Source organism: Meleagris gallopavo, chromosome 19 (genome assembly GCF_905368555.1).
Source record: "Meleagris gallopavo chromosome 19, MGAL_WU_HG_1.1, whole genome shotgun sequence".
Lineage (NCBI taxonomy): Eukaryota > Metazoa > Chordata > Aves > Galliformes > Phasianidae > Meleagris > Meleagris gallopavo.
In genome coordinates this window covers 8,798,058-8,823,860 of record NC_139422.1, presented here as the reverse complement: position 1 = coordinate 8,823,860, position 25,803 = coordinate 8,798,058, and the positions used below count along the sequence as shown (strand labels likewise).

Here is a 25,803-nt window from a genome sequence, read left to right as displayed (position 1 = left end):
ATTTATTAACGCATTTCTTACAATATTAAGGAATTTGTATCTTACGTTATAGGAGTCAGTTTTTAAAATCTGTGCAAAAGAATATTATTGGGGCATACATGTGCTCATTTTCTAACCAGTCTTCGATTAAAATGCAGGAGGATGGGAATCTTGTTAAACCTTCACATTTAGAAGAGCTGCTGGAAGTTATTTTTTCCCCCATTACAATTTTCAGTGAGTTTCTTTCCATTTCAATAGAAACATGGTGTTTTTGTTTTGTTTTGCAATTAGATAAAAAAGCAAGGTTTATGATGTACAAAGATTCTTCCAAATTGCCATTAAATCTAAAATGTATTGTTTAAAAAAAATATTATTAAGCAGGAAGACGTTGAGAGCTCAGAAAACACAGAATTACCATTTGAGGCAATACTAAACATGTGGACATATCTCCTTAAATACAAATTAGCTGTTCACAGAAATAAGGTGTCACATTTTTTTTACAGATAAGCAGTTTTTCAAGAGCTCTCTTTTACACCACTGCAAGATTAACTATTAAGTGTAGAATAGGCTTCCAGAGAGCTCTAGGATCTGTTCTCTAAGTACTGGCTTACTGAGGAGCTGGCATCTAGGGCATGCAGAGTGGGAGGAAATTAAAATAGGAAATCAGAGGGTCAGGCTCACAATTAACAGCATGTCAAAAGGGTCTTGGGCTGGCTAAACCTGTGTCAGTGCTGCAGCAGTTCATTATGACTTTCCAGAACTCCTGTAGGACTTAGAGAAGCTAATGGTTTTCTCTTATATCATATGAATGAAATTAGACTGCAGTGCAATAGTAGGTTATTACACTGAATGTAGCATGAAGTCAGCATGATAGCTGTGTTAAATGATACAGGCTCATAAAGCCCATTAACTTCCAGTTGATGTAACCAGGCTCTCGAAGCTCTGCCACACAGAATTTGTGTACTGTAAAGCTTTTGAAGGCATCACTTCAAGCAAGGGTCTCTGCTTAGGAAAAAGCTAAACCCGCAAGTACTCGTTTGAATAGGGTTGGCTGGAATCCAAAGGACAGTCCTGTAGACTGTAGCAGATAGATTGGTTGCATGGCTTTGATTCTTCTGCCACGAGAAAATTGATTTATAAAAAGCTACATTCAATAAAGGTGGTGCCAAGAACGCAGATGGCCCAGCAAAAGGACAGCAAGTGGGGAGGTTGCACACTGAGAGCAGTCGTGCTCTTTGTACATGGCCAAGCAAAAACCTTTGGGAGCCTTCCCAGATTCCTTCCTGTCTCTCCCATTTTTCCTGTAGGATATTTTGCAAGAAACAATTCTGGTGCTTATTTCTGCCATCTACCTACCAAATGTGTGCAGCTTGCCTTTGTAAAAGAGAACGGCTGTGATATCTGTAGGGGAAATTGGTGAATGTGTACTTATTATTGAGAAATAGGATGAAAATGTGAGATGGCTTTGTAGAATCTTGCATCTAGATCTGTCAGAGCAGGCAGAGGTGTCATCCAGCTTGTTCCCACTTTAAATCCTTTGTTCCTTTTTTTAACTTTGTAGAAAATGCATAGAAAGTTGAGTCAAACTCTGAAACAGTTACCTGCCCTTACTGCTCATAGTGATCACAGCTCGTGATTTCTGCTATCTGGTTGGATTACTCATGATATAATTTTTTAATACTTAAAAATATGCTTTATGCTAATATTTTAATTTTTCTTGGACTGTTCTGCTTCTGTGAAGATTCACAGTATGCTAAGTATCACTTTAAAAAATAAAATATTTTACTGTTCCTATTAGCTCACACTCAGGTGTGCTGAATATGCAGAAAGGAATTCCAGGGATAGGTCTGTGCTTTGTTCGTAGTGAAGAATTATGGGGCAATCCCCTCAGTCCCAAATCTCTTATTTCATACTGGCAAGAAAAAACCAATGCATCCAAAACCCTCATTCTTTTCATTTTACTGTCTAAGAGGGACAAATTCCTTGATTCCCTGGAGTAGTGGCACAGGTATTCTTTAAAATATAAAGAATAAATCCTTCCTCAAATTTGGGAAGCCCTTTTCAGGAGAACAATGGCATCAAGTCCAACGTTACTCCACTGTATCATCATCTCTGTAATCAGGAAAAAGCAAACAGTTGATAAAATACACAAATTTATTTTTTTCGTAACTGAACTATCTTTTAAAATTATTACAGAGTTCTCCTTATTAATGTCCAAATCCTGTACTCACATTTTCAGTATGTATTTTTTCTATCTCAAGTACATTTAGGTGTCAATTAAATTTGAAATATCTACATTTGTCAGCATTTCATTTTTGGCCAGTGTGATGTGCTGCTGATTTGTCCATGCATCCTGACACATGAAAAAAGCTCCTGAGATGCAGATCTTCCTCATTAAAAAAGAAACCCATACTATCATAATGGTACGCAGAGCCATGGAGCGCATCCCCAGCTTTATTGCACTGTGTTTCTGACATGATATTTAAAAAGGAACAGCCACGGCTGTCAGTACTGTCATATGCTAGTGCTAACCGAAGACATGTTAAACTAAACATTAGAAAGAGATCAGCAAGTCATCTGCATGGTAACTCAGCTAAGAGATTAGGTAGGCAGGAGCTGGTGCAGTCATGTGGAGATGATGAGGGTTGTAGCTGTGACGGACACATCCTTTCTTCCCTCTAAGGCTGCAGCAGCGCCTGCCTTGTAGCCGGGCTTGCTGTGACCTGCCTTTCAGAGACAGCTCTTTGTGTATGAAATCCTAGCAAGTGGTGGGTGGCAGACTGCAGGAGAGTTGGCGAATTGGGTTAATGAGGGAATAGGTACTTTTTTTGGATTCCACTGCCTCAAGCTAATAAAAAATTTAAACTTGGACAATTTTAAACTGTTCATCCCTTATCTTTGGCCAAAATCTGTTTCGGAGAACACTGACACTGAAGCTGAAGTGCTTTCTTTTTTCTAATTAGGAGATCCCACTTCCAGGAGTCTTGCCACAGCAGCAAAAGCGGTGCATATTATCTCACTATAAATGTGATCCTATTGCACTGATCTGCACTGAGGGGCAAATGATGAACTAGCAAAAGAAATCTTACTTCTCAGAGCTAGTTTTGTGCATACGCACACACAGACACAATACGTTTGAATTTGGCGTGGTCGGAAGGCAAACAAAAGCTATCAGAGGCGGTGCTGCCAGGGCAGCTGCACCTGAGATGTGCTGTGTGCCATTGCCAGACGTACGGCCTGGCACAGATAGTGGGCATTCAGCATCGCTCTTATTTCTGGAAAACAATTCTAAATTTGCTTGCTTCGTATTAAATGTTATTTTACTCTGCAAAGAGAAAAAGCTGTGTGTGTGTATGTAAGTTCAAAAAAAAAAAAAAATCTATGAGATTCTAATGTAAATCTGTATACTCTTTAAGCATCTTTGCTTTCTAAAACTACTGTAGATGGATTTTTTAATGCAAGTTGAAGCCTTTGGATAGCAGTCTCCCTTTTAGCAAAAAAAGAAAAAAAAAGTTAAAAAAATGGCAATTTTTTTCCTAATGCAGTGGCAGCTCCCTCTCTTTCCCTGGATGCCTATTATAGCATGAGAGGAAAAGGACAGCTATGCAACAGCTTTAATTGGAGTACCACAGACTATGATTTAACACTATCAGCTGCGTCTGCTGCCACCGCTATTTTAGACTTTTTATTAATTAGCTCTGACCTGATTGTGAATAACATTTATTCACGGTGGCAGTTTGGGTCCCCTTGAGCTGTCGCTCGCAGTGTCCAACTTCTCTTTTTCTGACCTAATGTTTGGGACTGTTTCTCAGAACAGTTACACAGTTATTTAACAATTAGACCAAAGAACTAAGAAACACTGAAGGCTGATTATGAATACAGGAGCAACTATATCTGTACTATAAAGGTAACAAATCAAATTCTTTTTCTTCCTGTGCTTTTGGTCCTCTTCTGCAGTGTATTCTCTTCTTATCTGTGATGTACATAGCTGTGAGATATATTACCATTGTTCTACACTGCTTACAGGGTTGTGACCTATCCTTTGTTCCTCACGATGAGCCTGATGCTGCTTACACTGAAGTAACAAACTTTATTGCGGACCTCAGTATTAGCAAAACTAAGCTCCCCTCTCAATCGTCAGTCATGATGTACGTTTTGATTCAGTACAATAGCTGGGATATTCGCAGTGGTATGTGACTGACAAAATGTTGTGGGCAGAATTGTGGATTTCTGTATTGGCTTTTATTGCAACAGGGATCTGATTGCAGGTCTTAGCACCCTACCCAACTAGATAACCCTAGAAAACCCAAGGTTTTATTTTCTGCCTAGAAAGTACAGCTCCACACATGTCTGCAGAGCTCTTTGCAGTGGCACTCAGTCACGTTCAGAAATTACTTAGACCTATGAATCACTTGGTTTTCTCTCTCCTCTGCAGCCTGCAATGTGACAACTTGATAACTTCCTTTTCTCTCCCTGTTTCCCTCAGCCTTGTAAAGCCTATGCGACACTATACAGTCTTCCTCTCTGAGGACTCTTCTGATGATGAATTTCAGCAGGAAGAGGATCCTGTATCTGGCTTCTCTGAAAACTTTTTCTTCTCTGCTCCTTTTGAATGGTCTATCCTTTATTCTTTCATTGTATTAATTCAGTCTTTAAACAATGGTTTTTGCATTGGTCAGGATGCCTGCTTCTTGCAATTTTGAAAATAATCTTGCAGTCTTTGTACAACACTTGATGAATGTTCTGCATTTCTCCTGCTTGCTTTCATATTTAAAGGCATGCAAAAATATGCTTCTGCATGAAACACTATGCAGTAATGCACAGTTTATTGCGTTACATTCGAGTTGAGCTCTGTAGGAGGTTCCTTCCACTTGCCCTCTGTTCCAGTGTGCTGCTTGTGTTCCTGTCCAAACCTTCTGCCATTCTTCCTCGTACAGTGCTAACTGTGCTTTTTGGATTGTCCTGTGAGCTTTATTTCAGTGCGGTCATCAGCTTGTTCCAGTTCCAATTGTGTGTTCCCTCGGGTACCAGCTCCTCTGTGACTCAGAGCAGTCACCATGCAGGGGTCCTACAAGGGTTTTGAGTACAACCTGACATAGAATTGTACAAGAAATAGCAAGCTGTTTGTTGGGTTTGTGTGCAGGGTTCTTCAGTGCTTCGGTAATTTTGCAGTGTGATGTCATGCTTAGCAGATGAGCTTGCAGAATGTGAGAGATTAAAGATACAATCGAGATTTGCAAGATCATTGTTTTCCTGAGGACGTGTACCATCAGCTGTCTGGTACTTACATTATTACATTCATGTGTTGCTAGCTGATTGCCTACTACTTATTTGTTGATGAAGGAAGGAAGGACTTTATAAATTTGTGTGATAAGGATGTATTATAATAAGATACGGAAAGAAGAGGAGGGTTCTTCCATATTATCCTTGTCTTTGGAGGTCTCACAAATAGTTTCTTTTAATTGAAACCTTGTTTAAATGCCATGGTAAAATTGACTGCCAGTCAAATGCCAATCACTGCAGATATGTATGTCACTTCTTGTTATTAATTGGATGTGCATTATGCTGCTGTTCTCTGTACACAGAACCTATATGCAAATCTGCTGTTGTTCATTTCTTTTTGCTGAGGTATGTACAAGAAAAGCATCTTGCTAACTCGGCCTTGGCTGTAAATGTAAAATAGGTGTCTCCATAATGGATTGTGGTGTTTCTTGATAACATGACACCAGTACAAACATTGGAACTCTGCACAGTGTTCCCAATTATTGCAGGAAAACACTGAATTATGTTTTATGCTGAGTTAGCTTGAAACTGAGAATGTAAGTGGCTGCAGAACACGAGCACTTTGTGGTGTGCTTGCTCTGACTTCCTGTGTGCAAGGCCTGAGCACAGGAACAGCCATCTGCCTGGGTGGGAAGGGCCAGGCTGTCACAGCAGAGAGCTGGCATCCAGCTATTCCTGCTTTGGGAGACTTGGCTTATCAGTCTGTCTGTAACTGCATCACCACAGCTTTCCTCCAAGTACTTCCATCTTCCATTTTTTTTCTTCTGAAAACTCCTTGAGTGCCAAAGTCATCTTTGTATGTCTGCCCTCAGTCATTTTGCTCACATGCCTGCTGTTCATGAGATGCTGTATGCTGCATTTTCCTACCCAAAAACAGTTTGTTTGAGCCATCCAGCTCCTTGGAAAATGATTGATTTTAAAAATAAGAGAAAGACAGTCATCTGCAGCATGATTTTTGTTTTCCTGTCTTGTAGGCCTCAGCCATACCGGGCTCTGAAAGAATCTGATAGTGCTGATGGGGAAGAGGCTGTCAGTCCAGAAAAGGCAAAAGAGCCTCTTCCTCCAAGCCCTCTCCTCTCCAGCAACGCCACAGAAATCAACCTCCTTGAAGACATTTTCCCTAACTTAGAAGTAGAAACACAGCCTCAGACTCTCAGCCAGGCTAAGAGCCTGGAAGACCTGCGGACTCCAAAAGAAGAGGCAGATCAGCGGTGCACATTTGATTACCAGGTTTGGACAGAGTTCTGTATGCCCCGGGGAAATTTGCAAAGAACTAGGGTTTTGTCCATTTGTCCACGTGTTTTAACGTTCATTTCTGAATTAAGAAATTATTGAAATGAGACTCAGTTGTCAGATAGTGGCTTTTTTCATTAAAACACCAGTTGGACAGTCTAGATTGCTGAAGAGTAATATTCTTTGAAGAACTTCACTGAATATATACAGCTGAGAAAGTGGCAAACTCTGACAGGAAAGAAAAGAATGTCATTTCTACCTTAAAGTAATATTTAATTTAGTGTTATGTCCAGATGTTTCATTTGACAGCTTTTGCTGTACAACAATTCAAGTTTTTCTACTTCTGTACCCTAGATATAGATGCATGCTCCTTACTTGGCTAACAGCAGATGCCACAATATATCACAGCTGAACAACTTATTAGAGGAAGAGCTGTAACTAAAACTGTAGAGTTCTGCTTTCCTGCCTGTCCTTCTTGGCCATATGCAATTGTCCCTCTCCTTTCAGTGTTCACACTGTGAATAGATCTTTGTCCACTCATAGCTGAGCAGCCTGTCTTCAGGTTGATCCATGCTGAGAGGAGATCAGTGAAAGTTAACATTGTTTTCTTGCAGAGAATGGATCTTGCTGGGTCTGAGAGGAACAGGATTGTGCCACCAATGAAGCTGTCTCACCCTTACAACAAGCTATGGAATATGGGTCATGATGACATGGCTATTCCTACCAAGTACTCCCAAAGCTCACCAGAAAGGCCCTTGACTGCACTTGGCAATGTACCACCAATCACAAGGAGACCCCGGAGCAGAGACAGCATTCTGGCTTCTGCAGAAAAGGATGACTCAAATCCTGCTGCTCAAGGGAATATCACCATTCCTAGGCCACAGGGAAGAAAGACTCCTGAACTGGGGATAGTGCCACCACCGCCAGCACCCAGGGCTTCCAAGCATCAGACTCCAACTGGGCCAACAGAAATTCTCAGTGCTCACACTACAGGATGTAGCCAGTTGGTTTCAGATCTTATCCCAGAGCCCTTAGGAGTTGCTAGGTTGTCCTTAGAACCTGAAGTCCAGCAGTCTGTAAATTATTCCTCTTCTTCACCTCAGCTTTTGTCCAGTGCTACCAGCACTGCTGAGATGCTCCAGCCTGTCAGGGTGAAGACAGATAATACAGGTAATGAAAGTGACTACCTTCTGAATCTGCTGGATCCACTAAAAACATCCAGTTGGCAAAGCAGTGGCCCCCAGCAAGGTTCCTGCAGCCTGCAGAGCTCAGCCACTCCACCTTCTGGAGCTGGCTTTGTATCAGTGGCAAGTGACTTTGTGCCTCCTCCAGCTGCACCATTTGTCCAGTCACTCAGTTATCCTTCCTCAACACTGCCACCTTTTTTACAGGCATCTCCTAATCCATTTACACAAACAGTGCCAGGACCCCTTTCAGTGTCTCTTGTTAGGACCCCAAGGGGCTCTTTCACCCCCACATTAGGTCATGCTTATAGTTCTAGCTTCATAACACCTAATTCTAGTTTCTATCCACCACACAGACCTCAACCAAACATTTCAACATTGTCCATGCCTAATTTGTTCAGCCAGGCTCCAGCGATGTCACCAGCTAGCTCCTTACTGCTGCAGAGCCACAGCCCATCTCCAGCAAGCTCTCTACAGCCAGCATGTTTAAGTGGTCCTTCTAAAACCAGAACGTTACAGGTGGGCAAGTCCAGTTCCCAGGTAGATACCAAACAAGCACTAGCTCTTCTGTCTAATGAACCCCCTTTGATCCCTTCCAGGCCAGCTAAGGGCTTAGAGTCAGTGTTACTGTCCTCAAAACCTGAGGAGACAAAAGATCCATTTGAAGATTTGTTAAAAAAGACCAAGCAAGATGTGTCATCCACACCAGGTAAGGTTGAACAGCTCAGAAGGCAATGGGAAACCTTTGAGTAATGTTCTCAGTGGTCTTTTGATGTCCCTTTGGAATTGACAGGATGCTTTTGTTTTCTTTTTGAGCCAGCATACAACCAAGCATTTCTTTTATGGCTGCAGGACCATTGCCATGCTGCAATTCACACGACTGCTTTTTGCCCAGAATTTGTTTTACTTGGAAGTTCCCATGTTGTTCTGATCCCTGCAACTGTTTCCTCACTTTCTGCCACTAAACACAGTCATGACACCTGCACTGATCAAAGCATGAAGGTGGTTGGTTTGGAATTTGATTTGGTTTGGTTTTCCACACATAGCTTTTCAGTCAGTACTACTGAAGCAGAATTTACTCCATGTATTTTCAGCCCTTAGCACAGCCAGCAGCATGACATAGCACACCATACTAGAGTTTTCTTGCTGCCTGTCTGAATGGCGTTCAACTCAGTTTTTCCTGTGTTGCATACATAGCTATAATATTTTGCTTTCCCGTGTGGAGTGCAGCAAACAAACCCAGACTTATGGGCTGTACTGAGTTAATAATCCATTAGGTTCCAAGTTTGTCCTGTCAGGCATTTGGTCATACTATTGGGTGAACTTTTGTTGCAAATTTTTCATTTCCCTTCTCCAGTGTGCTGACACTGAGAGGCAATAGGGACCTCTGGTGTAGAATCATCATAGTTCTTTGTTACAACAAAACCATAGCACAGAGCAGTTGCTCAGGGTTTGGTCCTGCATCCCTGTTGGGAAACTGGAAACACCAGCAATTGATTTTGTTTGTTTGTTTGCGTTTGTTTTTTTTTTAATTTTTTGTTGTTGTTTGATTATTTTTTGTTAAATATATCAGAAAATAGAGTCCATAAAGAGTATCCTAGTTCTTACGTATGTGTATGTTAATATTATATACAAACATTATAGATGGCAGTATATGAATGGGATGTAACAATGTCTTGATTATTAAAAAAAAAAACAAGAGAGAAAAAAAGGAGTATAAAAGTCCATGGCTCATGAGTTCAAGTTAAATGCCGGTGTACTGACAAGATGGCCCAAGTGCAGCGAGATGAAAGCTGCAGTGCTTGTCTGTACAGACAGAAATGAGACTCAAGTGGAGCTGAGTAAGTAATGTAATGCTGGAAGGCCAATCCCTGGCAGCTGCCTGTCACTGCTGGACTTCAGTTGTGCTAACTGCTACCTTGAGGCAGTGGGGTTTCATTCTGGTCTGCAAGGCTCTCCACTCCTTCAGCCTGTCTTAAAAACCACAATCCTTATCCTGCTTTTGATGAGAACCATTTGCTGTATAACGAGATGCTAACTGGACCATGAAAAGGACTGTGAGGTCACAAAGTACAAAACTGTAATGAAAAGGTTAAAGGGTACGTTCATTCTGATTTTCTAAGACACTTATCTATGGCAATAGTATTCTCAAGAAATTTCATCTTAATCTTAGCAACTCCTTTAAAACCTGCTGTCTTTGCAGTGATCATTTCTGTTTTACTTAAGTGGTGCTTTTTTTTGGATTTGTTTTGTATTTGGGCAGAATCACATTTAAAACATTACTCCATCGAGGTAATCACATCACCATTAAGCCTTTGATAAAGGAAATCATTTTGAACACGTGGGGAAATTCTTGTAAGCTTTATCTGAATTATTTCCAATGTATCTATTTTATTCATATAATCTTGGAGGTTTTCTTACTCTAGTGTATGAAAATGGCTGTTTATGTGTTTGAGTCTGTGCAATACGAAAGAGAAATACTCCTAATATCTGAAATGCAAACAGTTTGAGAAAGACCATAGTGTTGCATCAATATTTCTGTAAAGCACTGTTACTCTTACAAGCCATTCAGTTGGATTTGTATTTTCTTTTTGTGCTGGAAGACAGATGGTTTTAGTATTGCATAGTAAAATATTTAAAGTCTAAGACAATAGCTCCATTTCATTTTATAAAACATTACATATACATCCAGTCTGGAGTTTGCAGACTTCCTTTAGTGTGAGTTAGATGAGGAAAAAAAAAACTTCCTCACTTGTGATGGATACATACAAGCACCAGTATGTAGCAGATGATGTGCCATTTGAATTTTGCATCTTTTTGTGTTGTTTTTTTTCTCCCTTCTTTTTCTTGCCACACACTGATTTTTTTCTCACCTGCAGTGAATGGTCTGTGCTGCCTGCATTTTTTCTGCTTTTTACATGTGTGTGAAAAACTCAAACAGGAGACTGACATCTGCTCCATTTCCTTTCTGTTTCAGAGGTGGTTAGAATCTGCCAGTAACAAATGACTGCCATTTTTTCAGGGAAAAGTAACATCCCTTTACCTGACCATAGGAGTGGTTGGTTCAGTGACACTGCAGAAGGCAGTGTGTGCAGCAGCACATCTTGTGTTAAACAGGAGAGTGTGACGTGCTGCCTTCAAAAGAGCGTGTAAGTAAATGATGGCTGAATCTGTCCAAACTCTGTCCAGAGAGGATTTTAATGGATGCATAAAACTGAAGCAAGGGCATATGCCTACAGTTAGTTAATTTTCTGTGGAATGTTTGCTTAAGTTGCCAGAAAGAAAGACTGAGAATTGTCTTCTCAGGAGCATGCACCAAGTTTTTTCACATTTTATAACTTAAATCCATTCCCTTTTGGCCCATTGCTCTGCAGCAAGCATTTTGATTATCTGTCTCTGGTTTCAGGCTCACCTGGTTGTGTTTATTGCAGCCGTTACCTCAGTGCCAAAGTGGTTGATGCACCCCATGATGCTGATGTGTTGCTGTTACATGGAAGCAAACTGGATGTGCGGTGTCAGGTGTACCTCAGTGGCTCTGGGTGTTCCACTGCACGGGGACACTGACAGTACCGAGCAGTCGGTGCAGCTGTTTCAGCTATAGTCATTTATTTCCACATTCTAGCCTCCTTTCCAGGCGCTCCAGTTCAGGCTGCTCACTCTGAGCTCTGTTCATTAGCAGCTCTCCTGCCAGGAAAGAGCTTGCAGCTGTCCTGCAGTTGGAGCAGGGCTGCCACCAGCAGCTCCTGTGGCACAACTGCAGAGCGAAGTTCCCAAGACTGCCTGGGTAAGCGGTGCAGGGTGCAGCCGTACCTCTGCTCTGCCATCACTGACAGCAGCACAGCCTGAGCCCCTTGTCCTTACGCAGCACATCTCTGCATCCTTCCCTGTGATGCACTGGCTGAGGGCAGGCATCAGATCAAGAGCCCAGCTGGCCCCACCTCCAACTTCTGCCTCTGGCCCTGCAGCTGGGGATTACAGAAGAGGCCTTCAGACTCAGGGAGGTAGGAGAGATCTGTGAGGTCTTTTTACAAAGAAAATGTTATTCTGAATGCTTGAATGTGAACTTCCTTTGGCATTCAGCCTGGTGTGGGCAGAATCTCTCCGGCCACATTGGGTCAGATGATGTGGTAAAGACTGAAGTGTGGTCCTCTCTGTTTTTTTCCCTTCTGCTGCAGAGTGCTGCCTCCCATTTCTCCAGAAGGGAGTTTCTGCTGCTGCAGAAATCTGTCCTGACTTAGGCTGTTACATTTGTCAGGTCTCTAAACACAGGCTGATTTTGTGTCTTTGCTCATAACTGTACAGGTGAATGGTATCACTGACAGCTCTGCTCAGGCAGCACAGTGTGCAGTAGCACATACTTCAGTATAAGTTAACGGAGAACGCAACAGGTTTCAGTAGCTCCCTTCTATTGTAGAAATATAGGACTTCGCTAGCTGCTGTGCTGTTTAGAGTTATGGTGTGTGACAGAAATAATAATAATGAGAAACTTAATGCAGCACTGAAACTTGTGGCTGTGCAAACTCTGTTACAGACCAAAATCAGCAACCTAGAAATCAAGTAGCAATTTGCCAAGAAGTAATCACAGATCATGGTAACTAGGTCTATTTTTATACATAATTTTATTGTAAACTTGAGGGACATTCTAAATCATTTTTAAAATTTTTTTATTTTTTTTATTTTTTTTTAACAAATTATAAAGTTTACAATTAGAAAAGAAATCAGGATCACAACAATTAACTACAGCAAATCCAGTTTTGTGAAAAAATATATTCAAAAATTAAATATAAAAAGAAAGTTAAGTTCATTATTGAAAAAAAAAGCTTTCATAAATTATTTTGCAGAAATGCTCAAGACACTGACAAAGTATTTTTACACTTATCCTAGTACTGGCTTTGGGTGCTTGAAATATAAACATCTGCTCTACTAATCCTGTAAAGCAACTGAGCAGCAGCCTTCCTGCTGACTACCCCAGGAACAGCAGGAGACGCAGACAGATTCACTGCTTCAGTTTTTAGGTTTTAGGTGTCTGCTGCTGGGGGATGTGCAGCTACTTACTGCCTTTCAAGATATTTCAGTACTTAGTAATACTCAGTTCTTACATCACAATTTGGTTTTTCTTCTCAAATAATACAGGTTAGAGTAAAATTTGTTCATTCAGATTCTTTTGCTGCTTTCATTTTTCTACAATTTTAACACAAAAGAATGGAGAAGCCCTAAAAAGTAGCAGTAATTCTCATCTCCTGGCACCGACCTGGAGGTTAATCAGGCCTGTTTGAGGAAAACCAAAAGTATATTTTAATCTTGCTGTAGCTTTATGGAATGAAGAAAAACCACACCTACCTTTGCAATTTAAGTAAAGATTATGCAGGACGACTGTGACAGGATATGGGGCTCTGCCTCAGCCCCCTGATATGAGTGTGGGCTGCAAATCCTCTCTCTCCATGAGATAAACACACCCTTAGCTTAAGACAGGGCAGGTCTCAGAGCCAGCCTGCATTTTTGTTTCCCTAGAGGAGACACAGTAACCAGCTCTGCAGCCAGTTCTTCCCCTTCAGACCTGCTCTCCCAGAAAAGCACTGCCTGCTTCATTTGTTGCCCAAATGCTGCCAGGGAAAATTGCACTCACTGTTTTCTTAAGGTGTGCAGCTTAACTCTTTCCCCTGTAGCAAGGTGACTGGACAGAATCACAGAATTGTAGGGGTTGGATGGGACCTCTAGAGATCATCGAGACCAACCCCCCTGCCAAAGCAGGTTCCCTACACCAAAGTGTAGCTGTCTCTATTCTAGAAGTGTAGTAGACCCTCCTAAATAGCATCTGGAAAGTACACAGAGCAAATCACTCATGGTAAAAGTAACAGCAGCGTTGCTAATAAATAAAGTGAACAGCAAGCTCCCTGAACTGATGTTAGGTAGTTTCTGTAGTTATCAGTACTATCCTCTCCAACTCCTTCCCAAGCCACAGCTGGTGAGATCACTGCACGCTCTTTCACCTCTTCCTAAATATTCAAGGAAAAGTGACCTTACATATGAAATATTAAGTCTCGAAGTCTAATGGTTTCCTTTGTTCTATTTTTCAAAATTTTCATTGTTCACCTTCCATCAACAGGTCACACACAGAGAAAACCCGCTCTTAATTGGACAGACCTGATCACTCTTTTGTCTCTTCCCTTTGCTTAGAATTACTGAAGAAACTAACAACTGTGGTTTGAAAAAAAAAATAATAATCTGAGAGCAAAAAGAGTGTTAACAGGAGAGCATTCTCTTCCAGTGGCAATTAGATTTGGTGTGCAGATTCACACACTGCTTATTAATAGTATTTTGGAGATAAAAAAGCAGTCACTGTTTCCTAAATATTTCTGATACATGTAGTAATCGTTGTGAAAGCCTGCCGATTTGAGACCTTATTTGGCCTGCTTTGCTGTAGTTCTTTCTGCAGGCTTTACCACATTATGCTAGAGGAAAAAAATAGTGCAGTCATCAGCTAAAACAGTAACAAAGGAAGTAAAGCCACAAAATTAATATCCCTTTTTATAGCAAAAGTAGAAAATGAATGCTGAGCTACAACCCAAAAAAATAGTTTTATATTAAAGTTCAATATATTATTTATTTAATTTCCACTCTTCTGTATCAGTGAGCCCCAATCCTGGCTGTCCACAAGGGTACAGGTCTGGAAACAACTCCCTTGCCCCTCTTCACACAAGCAAGGATCATCTAATATTCAAATGCTGAATCTCTTCTCAAGGTCTGTTGTGTGGTCATGCTACGCAATGTCAGCTCTTGACTCAATACAGTCTGCTCTGTGTGGATGGCAGATACTATAGCTAGGAACAGATGGGGGAGAAGTCCAGCAGGCTCACTTCAGTACTGCTGTCAAGTCTGATCACAGAAGTGACCAGATTTTATGCGCATAAACATTCTAATTTCACAAAAGGTAGTTCTGTAACTGGTCACTCAGTCTTAAAAAGGCACTTAACATATTCCTATGTTTTACTCTAATCTTAGGAAAAGATTTTAGTGTCTACTATAGCATAGTGGTACTTAACTCAGGTCCCATTATGGAAGGACAGCAGCAGCTCTGGGAATTATATTCCATCAGTCAGTCACCAGCCTTGAATTTACAGAAGGAGCACAGGCACGTGTTTTTTTGAAATAAGTTCTTAATACTGTGGGTTGTTCCTCACCCTTAGATGTTCTTACTTACCTGCGTGGTGGAGTTTATATTGACTGGAAGGCAGGGACAGTTACTACAGGTATGAGCCCTTGGATGACTGCAGGACAGAGGCAGTCAGTAAGGCTGACAGCATCACTTGGCCCTACCACCTCACTTACTGACCTGCAGTACTGCATTCTGTTAGTAGTTCTAAACACCCTCTCTGCTGTGCCACAGCCACCACTTCTCCTCTAGCAGCCCCTCCAGGATGCTTTTTCTCCCTGGGCTTCAGTGTCCTTGCTCACAGACCAATTTTTCACAAAGCTTTTATGGAATGAGCTGTAATAACTTAATCAAGCTCTTTCAAGCAGTTGAATATTACCAAGTTAACAGAAGGCAGTTACCTGTGTCCTGTGAAGGAGCTTAAAGAAGAAAAGATCTGTCCTACAAAAAAAAAAAACAAAAAAAACCAACAAAAAAAAAACCACATAGACCTAAGACAGAAATACTGCAGCAGTTTGTTAAAGGATGACTTGTGACCCTAGTTCTTATATCAGCCTCTCTGTTGGTGGCAGCTTGATTACGTTCCACAATTCCACTCGAGCACCATCCTTTTCTTGCCGGCTTGGACTGTATCTTCCCTGAGTTGCTCGCCTCCTCTTCATGGCAATCACCGTGGCTGCACCAACTGCAAGGAGAAGGGCAGTCCCCGCAGCCCCAACTGCTCCCACAACGGAGGAGTTGCTAAGGTGTGCCCACAAAGGCTGCTGTGGTAGAAGAGGGTGTTACTGAGAGCTCCCATGGGGACAGGCCACATTTCATATCCCTCATCCCAGTCCCGATAACCTCTCTCTAAGCTACCATCACAGTGACAACAGCAGTGCGTGAATGGAACTTTCCCCCTTTCACTGGCTGAGAACCACAGTCCCCTACAAATCCAAGCAATACAGAAGCAGTGTGGTGACTGCTCCCCACTTCCCCTGCTCACATAGGCCTGAGTCCAGTATTTGGCAACAGACACTGCAGGTACTTCCAGCACTGGTTCACAAACCTGCAAAATTCCAGCTGTACCTCTGTTGTGTGGTACCCATGGGAATGTCTAACATTACTTCATAAACCAGTGGTTTCAGTAATTTGTGACAATTCCCTGTAACGCTGTGTCCATCACAGGGCAGGAAGTCACAGCTGCTGTTGCTGTTGAAAATTGTTTTTTGAGAACAGATTTGAAAACCTCATATGCCTGAGCTGAATAAGCTTTGAGCACATTAAGTTAGAACAGTGTATATAAACCAGTCATAAATACTCTCTATCCAGTTCTTCTTACAAGTATATACAGATCTTTATCTCTAAGTTAGTGCCCAATTTAACCCTACCTTTTAAAGCAGATTTAAATATGCCATTGCTACGTGAGAAGTGTAATGGAGCCAGAGGAACTTCAAAGCTGGTGCACTTCAACAGCTTCTACTGAGGTGAAAGTATGGGACAGCCCTTGGGGCAGGAAAGAAGGAAGTAAAGAGGCTCACTGTGAGCCAGTGGTGTGCAGCTGACTCAATTAAATGAAACCAACTGGAACAGCCACTACATACACAGACTGCCTTGTTCTTCTAAGTCCAGGTCTTCATTACCATGCCTTAAAGAAACTGAGATAAGAGTGGATCTCTGTGCTGGAAAAAGATCAAGGTCAAAGCAGACCTTGCAGCTGTGTCTCCAGGGCAGTGCCTATATTAACCGCTCTTCGGGTGGCACCTTTAGGACACTGTCCATCTCCAGCCGGGCTCCTGCCACTTCTTGCTGACTTGGGCTGTAGGTTCCCTCTGATTGGCGCCTCTTCCTTGCAGTGATAATCATGAATATGAGACCAATACTGAGCAGCAGTAAAGAGCCACAGGCTACAGGGACAGCTACTTCAATTAGTGGGGAGGGGAAGAAAGCACCTGGAGTCCCTTTCTGTAAAAGAAATTAATGGAGAAACAATGAAACTCCAGTGGTTACAATAACCTGTCCAACAGCTCAGAACGGTCAGAATAGAGGGAAAAAAAGGAAAAAGACAGTTGATCTGTACCCTAATGGAAAAGGACAGGAATAGGGCTTGAGGGCATCTGCACAGAGAATGCTTATGTTCATTCTTTAATCTCTCAGCAAAATATATATAATTTTTTTTTTTTTCAATGCATTACTCCTGATATAAAGAAAGCTACCGACAGCTTCTGAAATTTTCCTCTAATTCCTGAGTGGTGACACTCATCAGAACTGTTCTCCAACTTCACCAAGCTGCCAGTTAATGTTAGGACTGTTATAAACACAGATTTACTGATGGAACAGTTAAGTCAGTCAAGCAGGCAATGTTCAGAATGACCACAACAAAGAAATGTTTGCTACCCAACACAGTAAATCCTAGCTGACATGGGGACAGCAAAACTAAATGCAGTTTATGAGACTAATCTTGGAGCAACACAATTGCTACAAAGAAAAGCTGTCCACTGCACACAGCTTGCTAATGAAGATAACTACTGCTGTTCTAACTGGAACAAACGGCTGTGTTAAGAGTCTGCCCAACATTTCAGACAGCATTAGATCAGCTGAAACTATCCAAATAATATCACGCTCCCTATTCTCTCCGTTCTGTATGGTTTTTCACAGCAGGAAAAGATTCAGATCAAAGTGGGAATCTTAAAGGACCCTCTTTAATGTTATAAGACTAAAATGTGTAGGTGTCACCAGTGTGATCTAACTAGCAGTTCAAAAAATTAACACTGTAAAGTTAAACCAGACAAACATGAATTTTTCAGTAACACTACAATTTCCATGAGTAGGGGAATGGTATTAAAAAAAGTTCAGTGATGCCTCTGATGGCAATGTGGAGCATTCATTCAGTGGTTACAAAAACAAGGACAGGTGTAGCCACCTTGATGAGCTTTATGACATCTGAGAGCAAAAGATTTTAAGTAATATAAATACTGAATGGTTAGCTCAAAACTTTTAAGTTAGAAAGACATACTTTAAATGTCCACACTATGTAAAAATACAGTGAAACAGCTTGCAGCAGGAAGGGAGATGTTCGGTATGTGGATGGGAGATGGAGAAGATAAAAGGCTCAAGTACAGAGCAGAGAAACAGTCAAATGAGTATCTTGATACTGGTGGAATTAAGGTGACAGGGAACAGCACCAACAAAAAAGTTTTTTTTTTTTTAAATGTGGAATTTTATCATTAAAAGAAACCTTTAAAAATAAGCCTAAAAACAAGAAATACTTCTCTCTGTTAAAAATACTATCTGCCAAGAATCCAAGCTTGAATATTTAATGCTTTTGGATGCCAGTCTCTGCCCACGTCGCAGAGCAATACACAACAGGACTATTCCCAGACTACCTGGAAGCCCTTCTTCCATTTTCAAATGACTGAAGTTTAAACTGATTTTGAGAATGCCGAAACTCAAGCCATGCACTAGCAATTAGTTCTAGTTTTGCACAAGCATGCAGATTAGTTGCACTTCACCAATGCTGCAGGAATTTTTAGCAGCCTACCCTACTGCCTGTTGCATGCTCCTTATTTGCTCCTGTTGGGGGGAAGGAGAAAGAGCAAGAGAATGCAGCTAATGCCTTTGCTTCTACAACTGCCAATAACAGTTAGCCATAGCTTGTCTGTCCTTCTTGACCCCACCACAGACACCATCCTTTAAACAGGGAAAAGGCTGTTCTGCAGAAAGCAGTGGGTGTGATGAAAATGAACCCAGGAATCTACAAGAAGTGTCCAGGGAGCAAAGAGACAGGTACCTGAAGGAGTCTGTGCATGCAAACTGGAAACGTCAGGAGTGAGCTTATGGTGCATGCATTATGTAGACCTTAGTAACAGCAACAGCAGCAGACTCCACCGTGGTGCACAGCCTATTCCATACAGAATGGGTTAGTACATTCCCAGGTTACCAGACAAACTATCTGTCCATGCAACAGCTTTACAGAAAAAAAAGCAAGTGTACAATGTAACAGCTTCAGCACAGGAAGGATTCCAGTCCCAAACAGCAATGCTTTGCTTATGCAGAAAAAGAAAAGCATCACAGAAACTGCCCATCCAGGCAGAAGTAGACACAGCAGATAGAAGCATGCTACTTTTTCTCTTTTATCACATTCAGCTTGATTTTATCTGACTGTCATCTCCAAACAAATTTCCACTCAGATGATCTTTGGAGAGAGAAGCTACTTTGTAATTAAGCTCATCCAAGACAAAATGCCAGCTTAAATTCCATTCTCCAAGAAACTGTGGGAGGGAGAGTAAGGTGGTGAATAGAAGAGGGCTGAGTAAAAAAAAATAAAGACACTATCTTACTGTTTGGTGCATTGCACATCTCTATCACACTGCGTGAACTCAGCTGGATCAACCATTCCTGGTTTTCCTGCAATTTTATATTGTCCAACAGCTTCCTACTTAATGTAAATGGGGGAAGTTTTTATTCACTGTCAACTTGTCTTCCATATTCTTGCTGCTTCTTACCGCCTTGTTTACACTACTGAAGGTGAAAACAGCCTTAGCACTCTACAAGCATTACATTTGCTGCTGGTCATTTCCAGCTTTGGATCAAGTTTTTCTTCACTGTTCTTATTTGAAAAGGATATAGCTAGAATATCTAATTTTCTTTTTGTACCACCACTACACGCATTTCAAGTTTCTTTGGTGCCAAGCATGCTTACCAGTGTGCTTTAGCCAAGACACACACAACACACAGGCAGTTTCACTATACCCTGGTACACAAGGATTCCACTAAGCCAACTGCTCATAATTTCTCATAATTAGTTTCTCATAATTCAAAGTTTGGAGGAACAGAGAGGAGCTTTGAAAAGCAAAAGGAAGGAAGTGCTTACGTTAATGTCACAGCGCTCTCCAGCGTAGCTGGCACTGCACAAGCACTTGAATTTGTTCTCAGAGTCTTGACAGGTACCTCCATTCTGGCAAGGGTTTGGATCACATTCGTTTATATTAATTTGACAACTGGAAAGGAAAAGCTATTAGAGTTAAATGAAATTTCTCACATACGTTGTTGTGTCATAGAACACAAGATCAAACAACCTACAAAAACCTCATTTATCTGAAAACTTTATGTTACATCTTTTTAAAGGGCTTTCTCCAGGGTCCAGCAACGTGGAAGTTTTACACATACTAATCCTCCACTTGTCATTTCTATATGATTGAAGCCAGTATGATTCTCTAGCACAGTTAATTAATCCTCATGAGGCAAAAAAAAAAAAAAAAAAATACTTGGAGGTGGTGCATGCTGTGAAAATTGATACTATTAACAGTATAATATCAAGCCCACCTATTCTAAAAATAAATGGTATAGTTTGGAGTTGTTTGAATGGCAAAAGGATATATAAGAGGATGAAGCATTTGAACCTGTTCAGCTATCCCATGGATGTAAAAATCAGAGCACAAGCTCCTTTGCAGGCATCAGAAAAATAACACTTACTTCCTTCCAGTGAAACCTGGCTTGCAAGTGCAGTTGGCTCCCCAGGTCTCAGTGATGCACTTGCCACCATTCAGACAGGTGAAGTTCTTACCACATTGTTCAGGTGGGAATGGCCATCTGGGAAAAGCAGAAGATTGCCTTTAAAGCCACCAGTTGTGAGGAAGGTAAAAGCATACGCAGCTACAGTGGAGTCTGAGCTGGCAAGGGTCATAAGAACAGTCACTGGTTTTTCCAGGAAGGGCTTTGAGGCTTTGACACAGCATGAGAAGGGAAGAGTCTCAGAAATTTTCCATAGTAACCAAATATTACTTTAAGCATCCCCCAAGAAGGAGTTTGTACTGCTCGTAGAAGATGTGGTAGCAGTGTCATCAGTACTGGGACTCTCCTCACAGCTGCCTATTCTTGCTGAAGAAAATGAAGTAATGACAGCATATTGCTGGAATATCAAACTGCACCACAGCTAGGTCACAAAAAGAAAAGTGCAAGCACTAGATAATTATCTGCAGCAGAAATGGAGTAAGCAACAGGAAATTCAACCTGGGTGGATCTGAGAACTGAAGTTCAACCATTTAAATATTTATCTCAATATTCGGTTTAAACAGCACAAGTAGATGGAAGTCTAAGTAATTCGTTTTGTAACTAAAACATATTGGAATTTTTCCAAACCAATGCAAATGCTATAAATATAAACCTTATTTAAAAAATTCCCCAAGTGCCCCAAAGGAAAAATCCTATTTATATGGGGGCTTCTCTATCCCGGTTCAAACCTGGCAAGATACCCACTCGCAGCGAGGTCCTGAATACTGCGCTGGGCACTTGCAGGAGTAGCCATAAACCCCATCAACACAGGTAGCTCCATTTTGGCACTGGTGCCGCACACAGTCATCCACATTGATGTCACACTTCTTTCCAATGTATCCCCGGAAGCATTCACACTGAAAATCTGCTAGTCTATCAGTGCAGTTCCCATGAACACACGGGCTTGACTGGCAGTCATCAATATTGGACTCGCAGAGCAGCCCCTCCCAGCCAGCACTGCAGGCACAGCTGAAGGAGTTGAACAAGTCCTTGCAGATGCCAGCATTGCTGCAAGGATTAGAAGCACAGACATCAGCCCCCGTGCAGCCTAACTGGACAGTTGTTCTGCTGGACTGCTGGAACTGTTCTGGCTGGGGATATGAGAGATGGGGAGTGAATGGCAGGTAGATCCCTCCTATCTTCACTTGTCCTAGGCAGCCCGTGAAGTTTTCAGCTAGAACAATCAGTGCATTGTTCTTTAAGAAATCCAGGTTCCCAGCATTTCCCTGCAAAGTCATATTAACAGACCCATCCAAATGAGCCACCCATCTGGAAGACAGTGCAGAAGGCTCCTCCATTGACACAGAGATTGTGTGCCAGGCGCCATCCGTGACAGCGCTCTGACTCAGGAAGCTGACACCTTCAATATTATTCCCGCTCCTGATGTCAACGAGCAAAGAGGAGTTCTTAATAGCTATCTGGAGGGAGTCCACTTCTTCCATAGCCCGAAGCAAAACAGCGTCTTTGTCTCTGGTTCTGAAATCCATGAGGAGGCTGTCCAGAGTTCTGGTCACAGATGCATTGGTGGTAAATTCAATGGCAGCAGAACTATTAAATGTTGCATTAGCCAAACCTACAAATAAAGGAATAGTGCATCAGGGGTTTGAAAGACAGCAGGTGTAACATTTGCAGCAGGACAATGCAAGGTTCCTGGCAAGTTTCATCCCTTAAGAATTATGTAAGCTTAGTGTGAGCAGGATTAGAAGCTCAGTGGCTGGCATCATTAAGGCTCTTCCTGTTTACAGTTATGCTTCTAATAATATCTAGCTCTTATCTGGCAATTTTTACTCATTAATTTCACAGCACTGCACACAAATAAAACTATCACCTTTTTCTTACAGAAAAACTAGGATGTAAGTCAGAAAAGCAACACATACAAAGCTGCTGAAAATAGGCCAACATCCTGAGTTCCTGGACACTTTGTAGCCACTAAGAACATTCCCTCCAAAGCAAGGAATCATAAACCTGCAAGTCTTCTTCATTCTCTTTGGTTCTGTCTTAGTTGAAAACACATTAATTGTCTGAGTTCGTGGAATAAAGTGAGACTCTTGGAATGGATGAACATTAGAGAAAAAAGATAGCCCTTGCACTGCAGTGTTGCTAAGGCAGGCAATCACTCTCAAACAGAAGGCAGGCTCCTCCCTGATCAAGCCTCAGTAACAGAAGAAAACATCTTTGAGTGCCACCTTCACTCTATCACATACTGGTGGTAAATCCATAAAGTACATGCTGCCTGTAACAGTACGTACTTGGCCACCATTCTTAGCTTGCTAATTGTAGCATGTGTTTATATTTATCACAACAGTGAGAACTAGTAATACTGGTTGGAGACCCTGAGGACTTTACCAACACATAAGCAGGATAACAGTACTCACACACATATCCTGCTGGAACATCTATACAAGTAGTAGCTTCAGGACATGGGTCACTTTCACACCAGACTCTCTCTTCACAAAACTTCCCAGTGAAATTTGCTGGACAGCTGCAATGGAAGTCATTCCAAGTGACAGTGCATGTGCCACCATTCTGACATGGTTCAGACTGTAAGGCAAAATAGCACAATTTAGGAGCAGTATAATTCATGTTTAGATTTAAGAGAACCTGGTGGAAGGAAAAGTTGGTGTTTAAATTGAGAAAGGGTGATTAAATAAGTGAATCAACAGCAGCAAAGGAAGTACAAGAGTCTTTATGCAGGCAAGTCCTGAGACCCCTGCCCTCCCTACATACGGTGCTGATCGACAAAATCCCTCCAGGTAGAACTCCATCGGTTTAGAAAGAACAGCTGGCAGCAGATCTCCAAGGACACTGTACTTCAGAGAGCATCTCATCCACACAGCTACTGGTCTGCAGCATGCTGACCTTCAAGCTGTTGCAAACTCTACATATTAAGATGCATACATGTACAGTAATCATGGTTTGGACACCAGCCTAAAGCTTTCTGTGAAAAATGCAGTTATTCTGAGCATATCACTCCGACCAGTACAATTTTACTGATGATGGGGAGAAAGAAATGGTGGGCTTTCTGGTTCTTTTTGTGTGTGTGTATTCAAATCAAAGCAAACAGCTGCCGAAATTAGTAACGTAACAGGGCAGGAGTTTTTCCCACAGTTTAATTCTAGAGACGTCTGTAGTTCTCAGATTTGAAAAGTTATATTAAAAAAAAAAAAAAAGGGCAAAGAGATAAGAATTACATCACAGGAGTGAGGCCTAAGAGTGCAGGCATCCTGTTCTGTTTCCCTGGTACCAGCAACAGTCAAACTGTTCTGCAGTCACACGCCTATAATAAACAACTGCACACATGCCGAGAGAAACAAGATCTCCTACCTTGCAGGTGTTATCAGAGATGCATCCATTCACCAGATTAATATTTTGAGTCCTATTAAGTTCATCTGGCAGACTGTAGTTCTCAACCTGAAAAAACTCTATTTTGTGGCCATTCAGTTGGATGTCTTGCAAGCAGCCTTTAAAATACCCTCCCCACAGGCCAGTGCTGTCTGGGTCAGGACGTCCACCAATATACACTTCATAGCCAGTTAAAGGAGGCCGTCCTGCCAGTTGTCCCAGCTCCACATACGTGTCTGGTTGGTGAGCACCAACAATTCCTCCTTGGAAAGACAGAGCTACCAGATGTCTTCTCCCATCAACTAAATTTTCCGGAAATGTCACAGTATCTGTAGATAACATCTCAATCTTTAGCTTGCCTTTCTTCAAGTATATAGTGAGGCAGGGGTCTGTTTCATTGCTGATTTGCAATAGTAAACCATTTGGTTTCAGACTACGGATGAAAAAGGAGATGTTGAAGTCTGCACCAAGGCTATCAGAAAGGATGAAAGAGGAAAAGCTAGTAGAATTCTCTAGGCCAAATGTTACTGCTGGGTGTTCTGGAAGAGAAGTGAAATGTACATCAGCTCTCTGACAAGGCAACAGCAGAGCAACTTTATACAAAAAAAAAAAAAAAAAAGGACAATATAAGTCTTATGGGAATAAAAAAGGCAAATAAGTATAATTTTAACTCAGAAACACCAACTTTAACACTTTCTATTTTGTTTATAAAGCAATACATTCCCATTCACTTGAAGCTCAAGCTCAGCTTCTCACAGTGAAACAACTTCCCTACTCTCCTACAGTTATTCAGATCTGATACAAAGGTGAGTCAGAGCCTCTGGTTCAACAAGGAGTAACATCTGTACCACAAATCTGGTTATCATTTCTGCAGGAGCGAGTGACAGGGAATCAATAAGAATTTTCTTTATAGAGTTTTGCTTTATTCTTCTCTCTGGTCAATTAGAAAATATTGCTTCTGGAGGTACTGTAAATGCTTATGTAGTGTATTTGGAGCACTGACAAAGGAGCTGGCAGGTGTAAATCACACAGCACTTACCATATGAGCAAACAGGGCCTCCGTATGGCCTCAAACAGTCACACCTGAACGTTGTCCAAAGGTCCACACACAACCCGCCATGAAAGCAGGGCTTGGAGAGGCACCACTCAGTGCGGTCGCAGCCCTGTGTCACAGGGGAAACCTCACTCACAGGGAGAGCCACCGGGAGCACAGCTTCAGCATCCACCTGCAAGTCTTCCAGGCAGCCAACAAAGCCCTGCTGACTCTGTGTGTTGTTGGCCAGTGGATCCTCAGCACCTCCAATATACATGCTCAGGAAGGTGTGTGGGATTGCAGTAGCGTTGTGTGGGACAGGAGAGCTCTGCACGCAGATACCTGCATCACAGGAGTCGTGCCAGAGTTTGAGCTGCACAGTGTTCTGCAGAACAACTTCAACTTTATGCCAGTGGCCATCATCAACTCTCAGCCCCTCCAGCCGCAGCAGGTACTCATCCTGCCTCTTCAGTTGTGCACGCAGAATGCCATCAAAGAGCTCCAGGAACAAGTATTCAGCTTCACGGCCTCGGTAAAAAAGGATGGCGCTGGGCAGGGTGGTTCGGAACCGGAGGGACACACTGGCAAGCTGCTCTCCTGCTACCTCCCTCCTGCTCTGATTGTTCACGGGCAGCTCAATGAGGAGATACCCTCTGGAAGCAAAGGAAAATGTTGTTGGTGTTGAGCATGTGGCATCATAGAAACCAGGCTGGCACTGGCACAGGTGGCCATGGCTCTCAGCTTGGTAAGTCGGGATACACAAGGCCTCATTTTGGCAGTCATGTGTCTGGCACCCAGTGAGCTTGACAGAGCAGTTCTTCCCTCCCCAGACAATGCCATCCTGGCTAGGGGCACAGTGGCAGGTATAGTCAGCAATGCCATCCTCACAGACAGCTCCATTCTTGCAGGGACCCTCCTCACACTCATTGATGTTAACAGCACATTCCACACCTGCGAAAGAGATTTAGAAATGGGATCTCATTGCAGGGGATTGCAATTCCCTTCCCCAGAGCCAGCCTGCGAGGCACAGTGACCTCCCCAGCACTGCTGCTCTCTAAGCCATT

General features: G+C 42.1%; 2 protein-coding genes across 26 annotated transcripts in view; one reads left to right on the top strand and one right to left on the bottom strand.

Annotated features, from left to right (window-relative positions):
- The window catches only part of DENND1A (DENN domain containing 1A), a 174,585-nt gene extending 164,255 nt beyond the window's left edge, over positions 1 to 10,330 (top strand). For 8 of the 14 annotated variants that reach the window (XM_085239413.1, XM_085239403.1, XM_085239405.1 and 5 more), the window contains 3 exons: positions 4,466 to 4,594; positions 6,237 to 6,492; positions 7,110 to 10,330. In XM_085239413.1, coding sequence (XP_085095539.1) covers positions 4,466 to 4,594; positions 6,237 to 6,492; positions 7,110 to 8,432 — 1,708 coding nt within the window. In that variant the 3' untranslated portion in view covers positions 8,433 to 10,330. The remainder of the gene's footprint in view (positions 1 to 4,465; positions 4,595 to 6,236; positions 6,493 to 7,109) is intronic. The other 6 variants (XM_085239412.1, XM_085239409.1, XM_085239408.1 and 3 more) reach the window with 1 other exon arrangement.
- Positions 10,331 to 12,275: 1,945 nt separating this feature from the next.
- The window catches only part of CRB2 (crumbs cell polarity complex component 2), a 69,101-nt gene continuing 55,573 nt past the window's right edge, over positions 12,276 to 25,803 (bottom strand). For 5 of the 12 annotated variants that reach the window (XM_085239391.1, XM_085239396.1, XM_085239397.1 and 2 more), the window contains 7 exons: positions 24,746 to 25,690; positions 23,689 to 24,245; positions 22,740 to 22,905; positions 21,070 to 21,937; positions 20,287 to 20,403; positions 19,685 to 19,811; positions 15,447 to 16,776 (listed from right to left, as the gene is read on the bottom strand). In XM_085239391.1, the coding sequence (XP_085095517.1) occupies positions 16,549 to 16,776; positions 19,685 to 19,811; positions 20,287 to 20,403; positions 21,070 to 21,937; positions 22,740 to 22,905; positions 23,689 to 24,245; positions 24,746 to 25,690 (3,008 nt within the window). In that variant the 3' untranslated portion in view covers positions 15,447 to 16,548. Of the gene's footprint in view, positions 16,777 to 19,684; positions 19,812 to 20,286; positions 20,404 to 21,069; positions 21,938 to 22,739; positions 22,906 to 23,688; positions 24,246 to 24,745; positions 25,691 to 25,803 lie in introns of all 12 variants that reach the window. The other 7 variants (XR_014887292.1, XR_014887293.1, XM_085239393.1 and 4 more) reach the window with 7 other exon arrangements.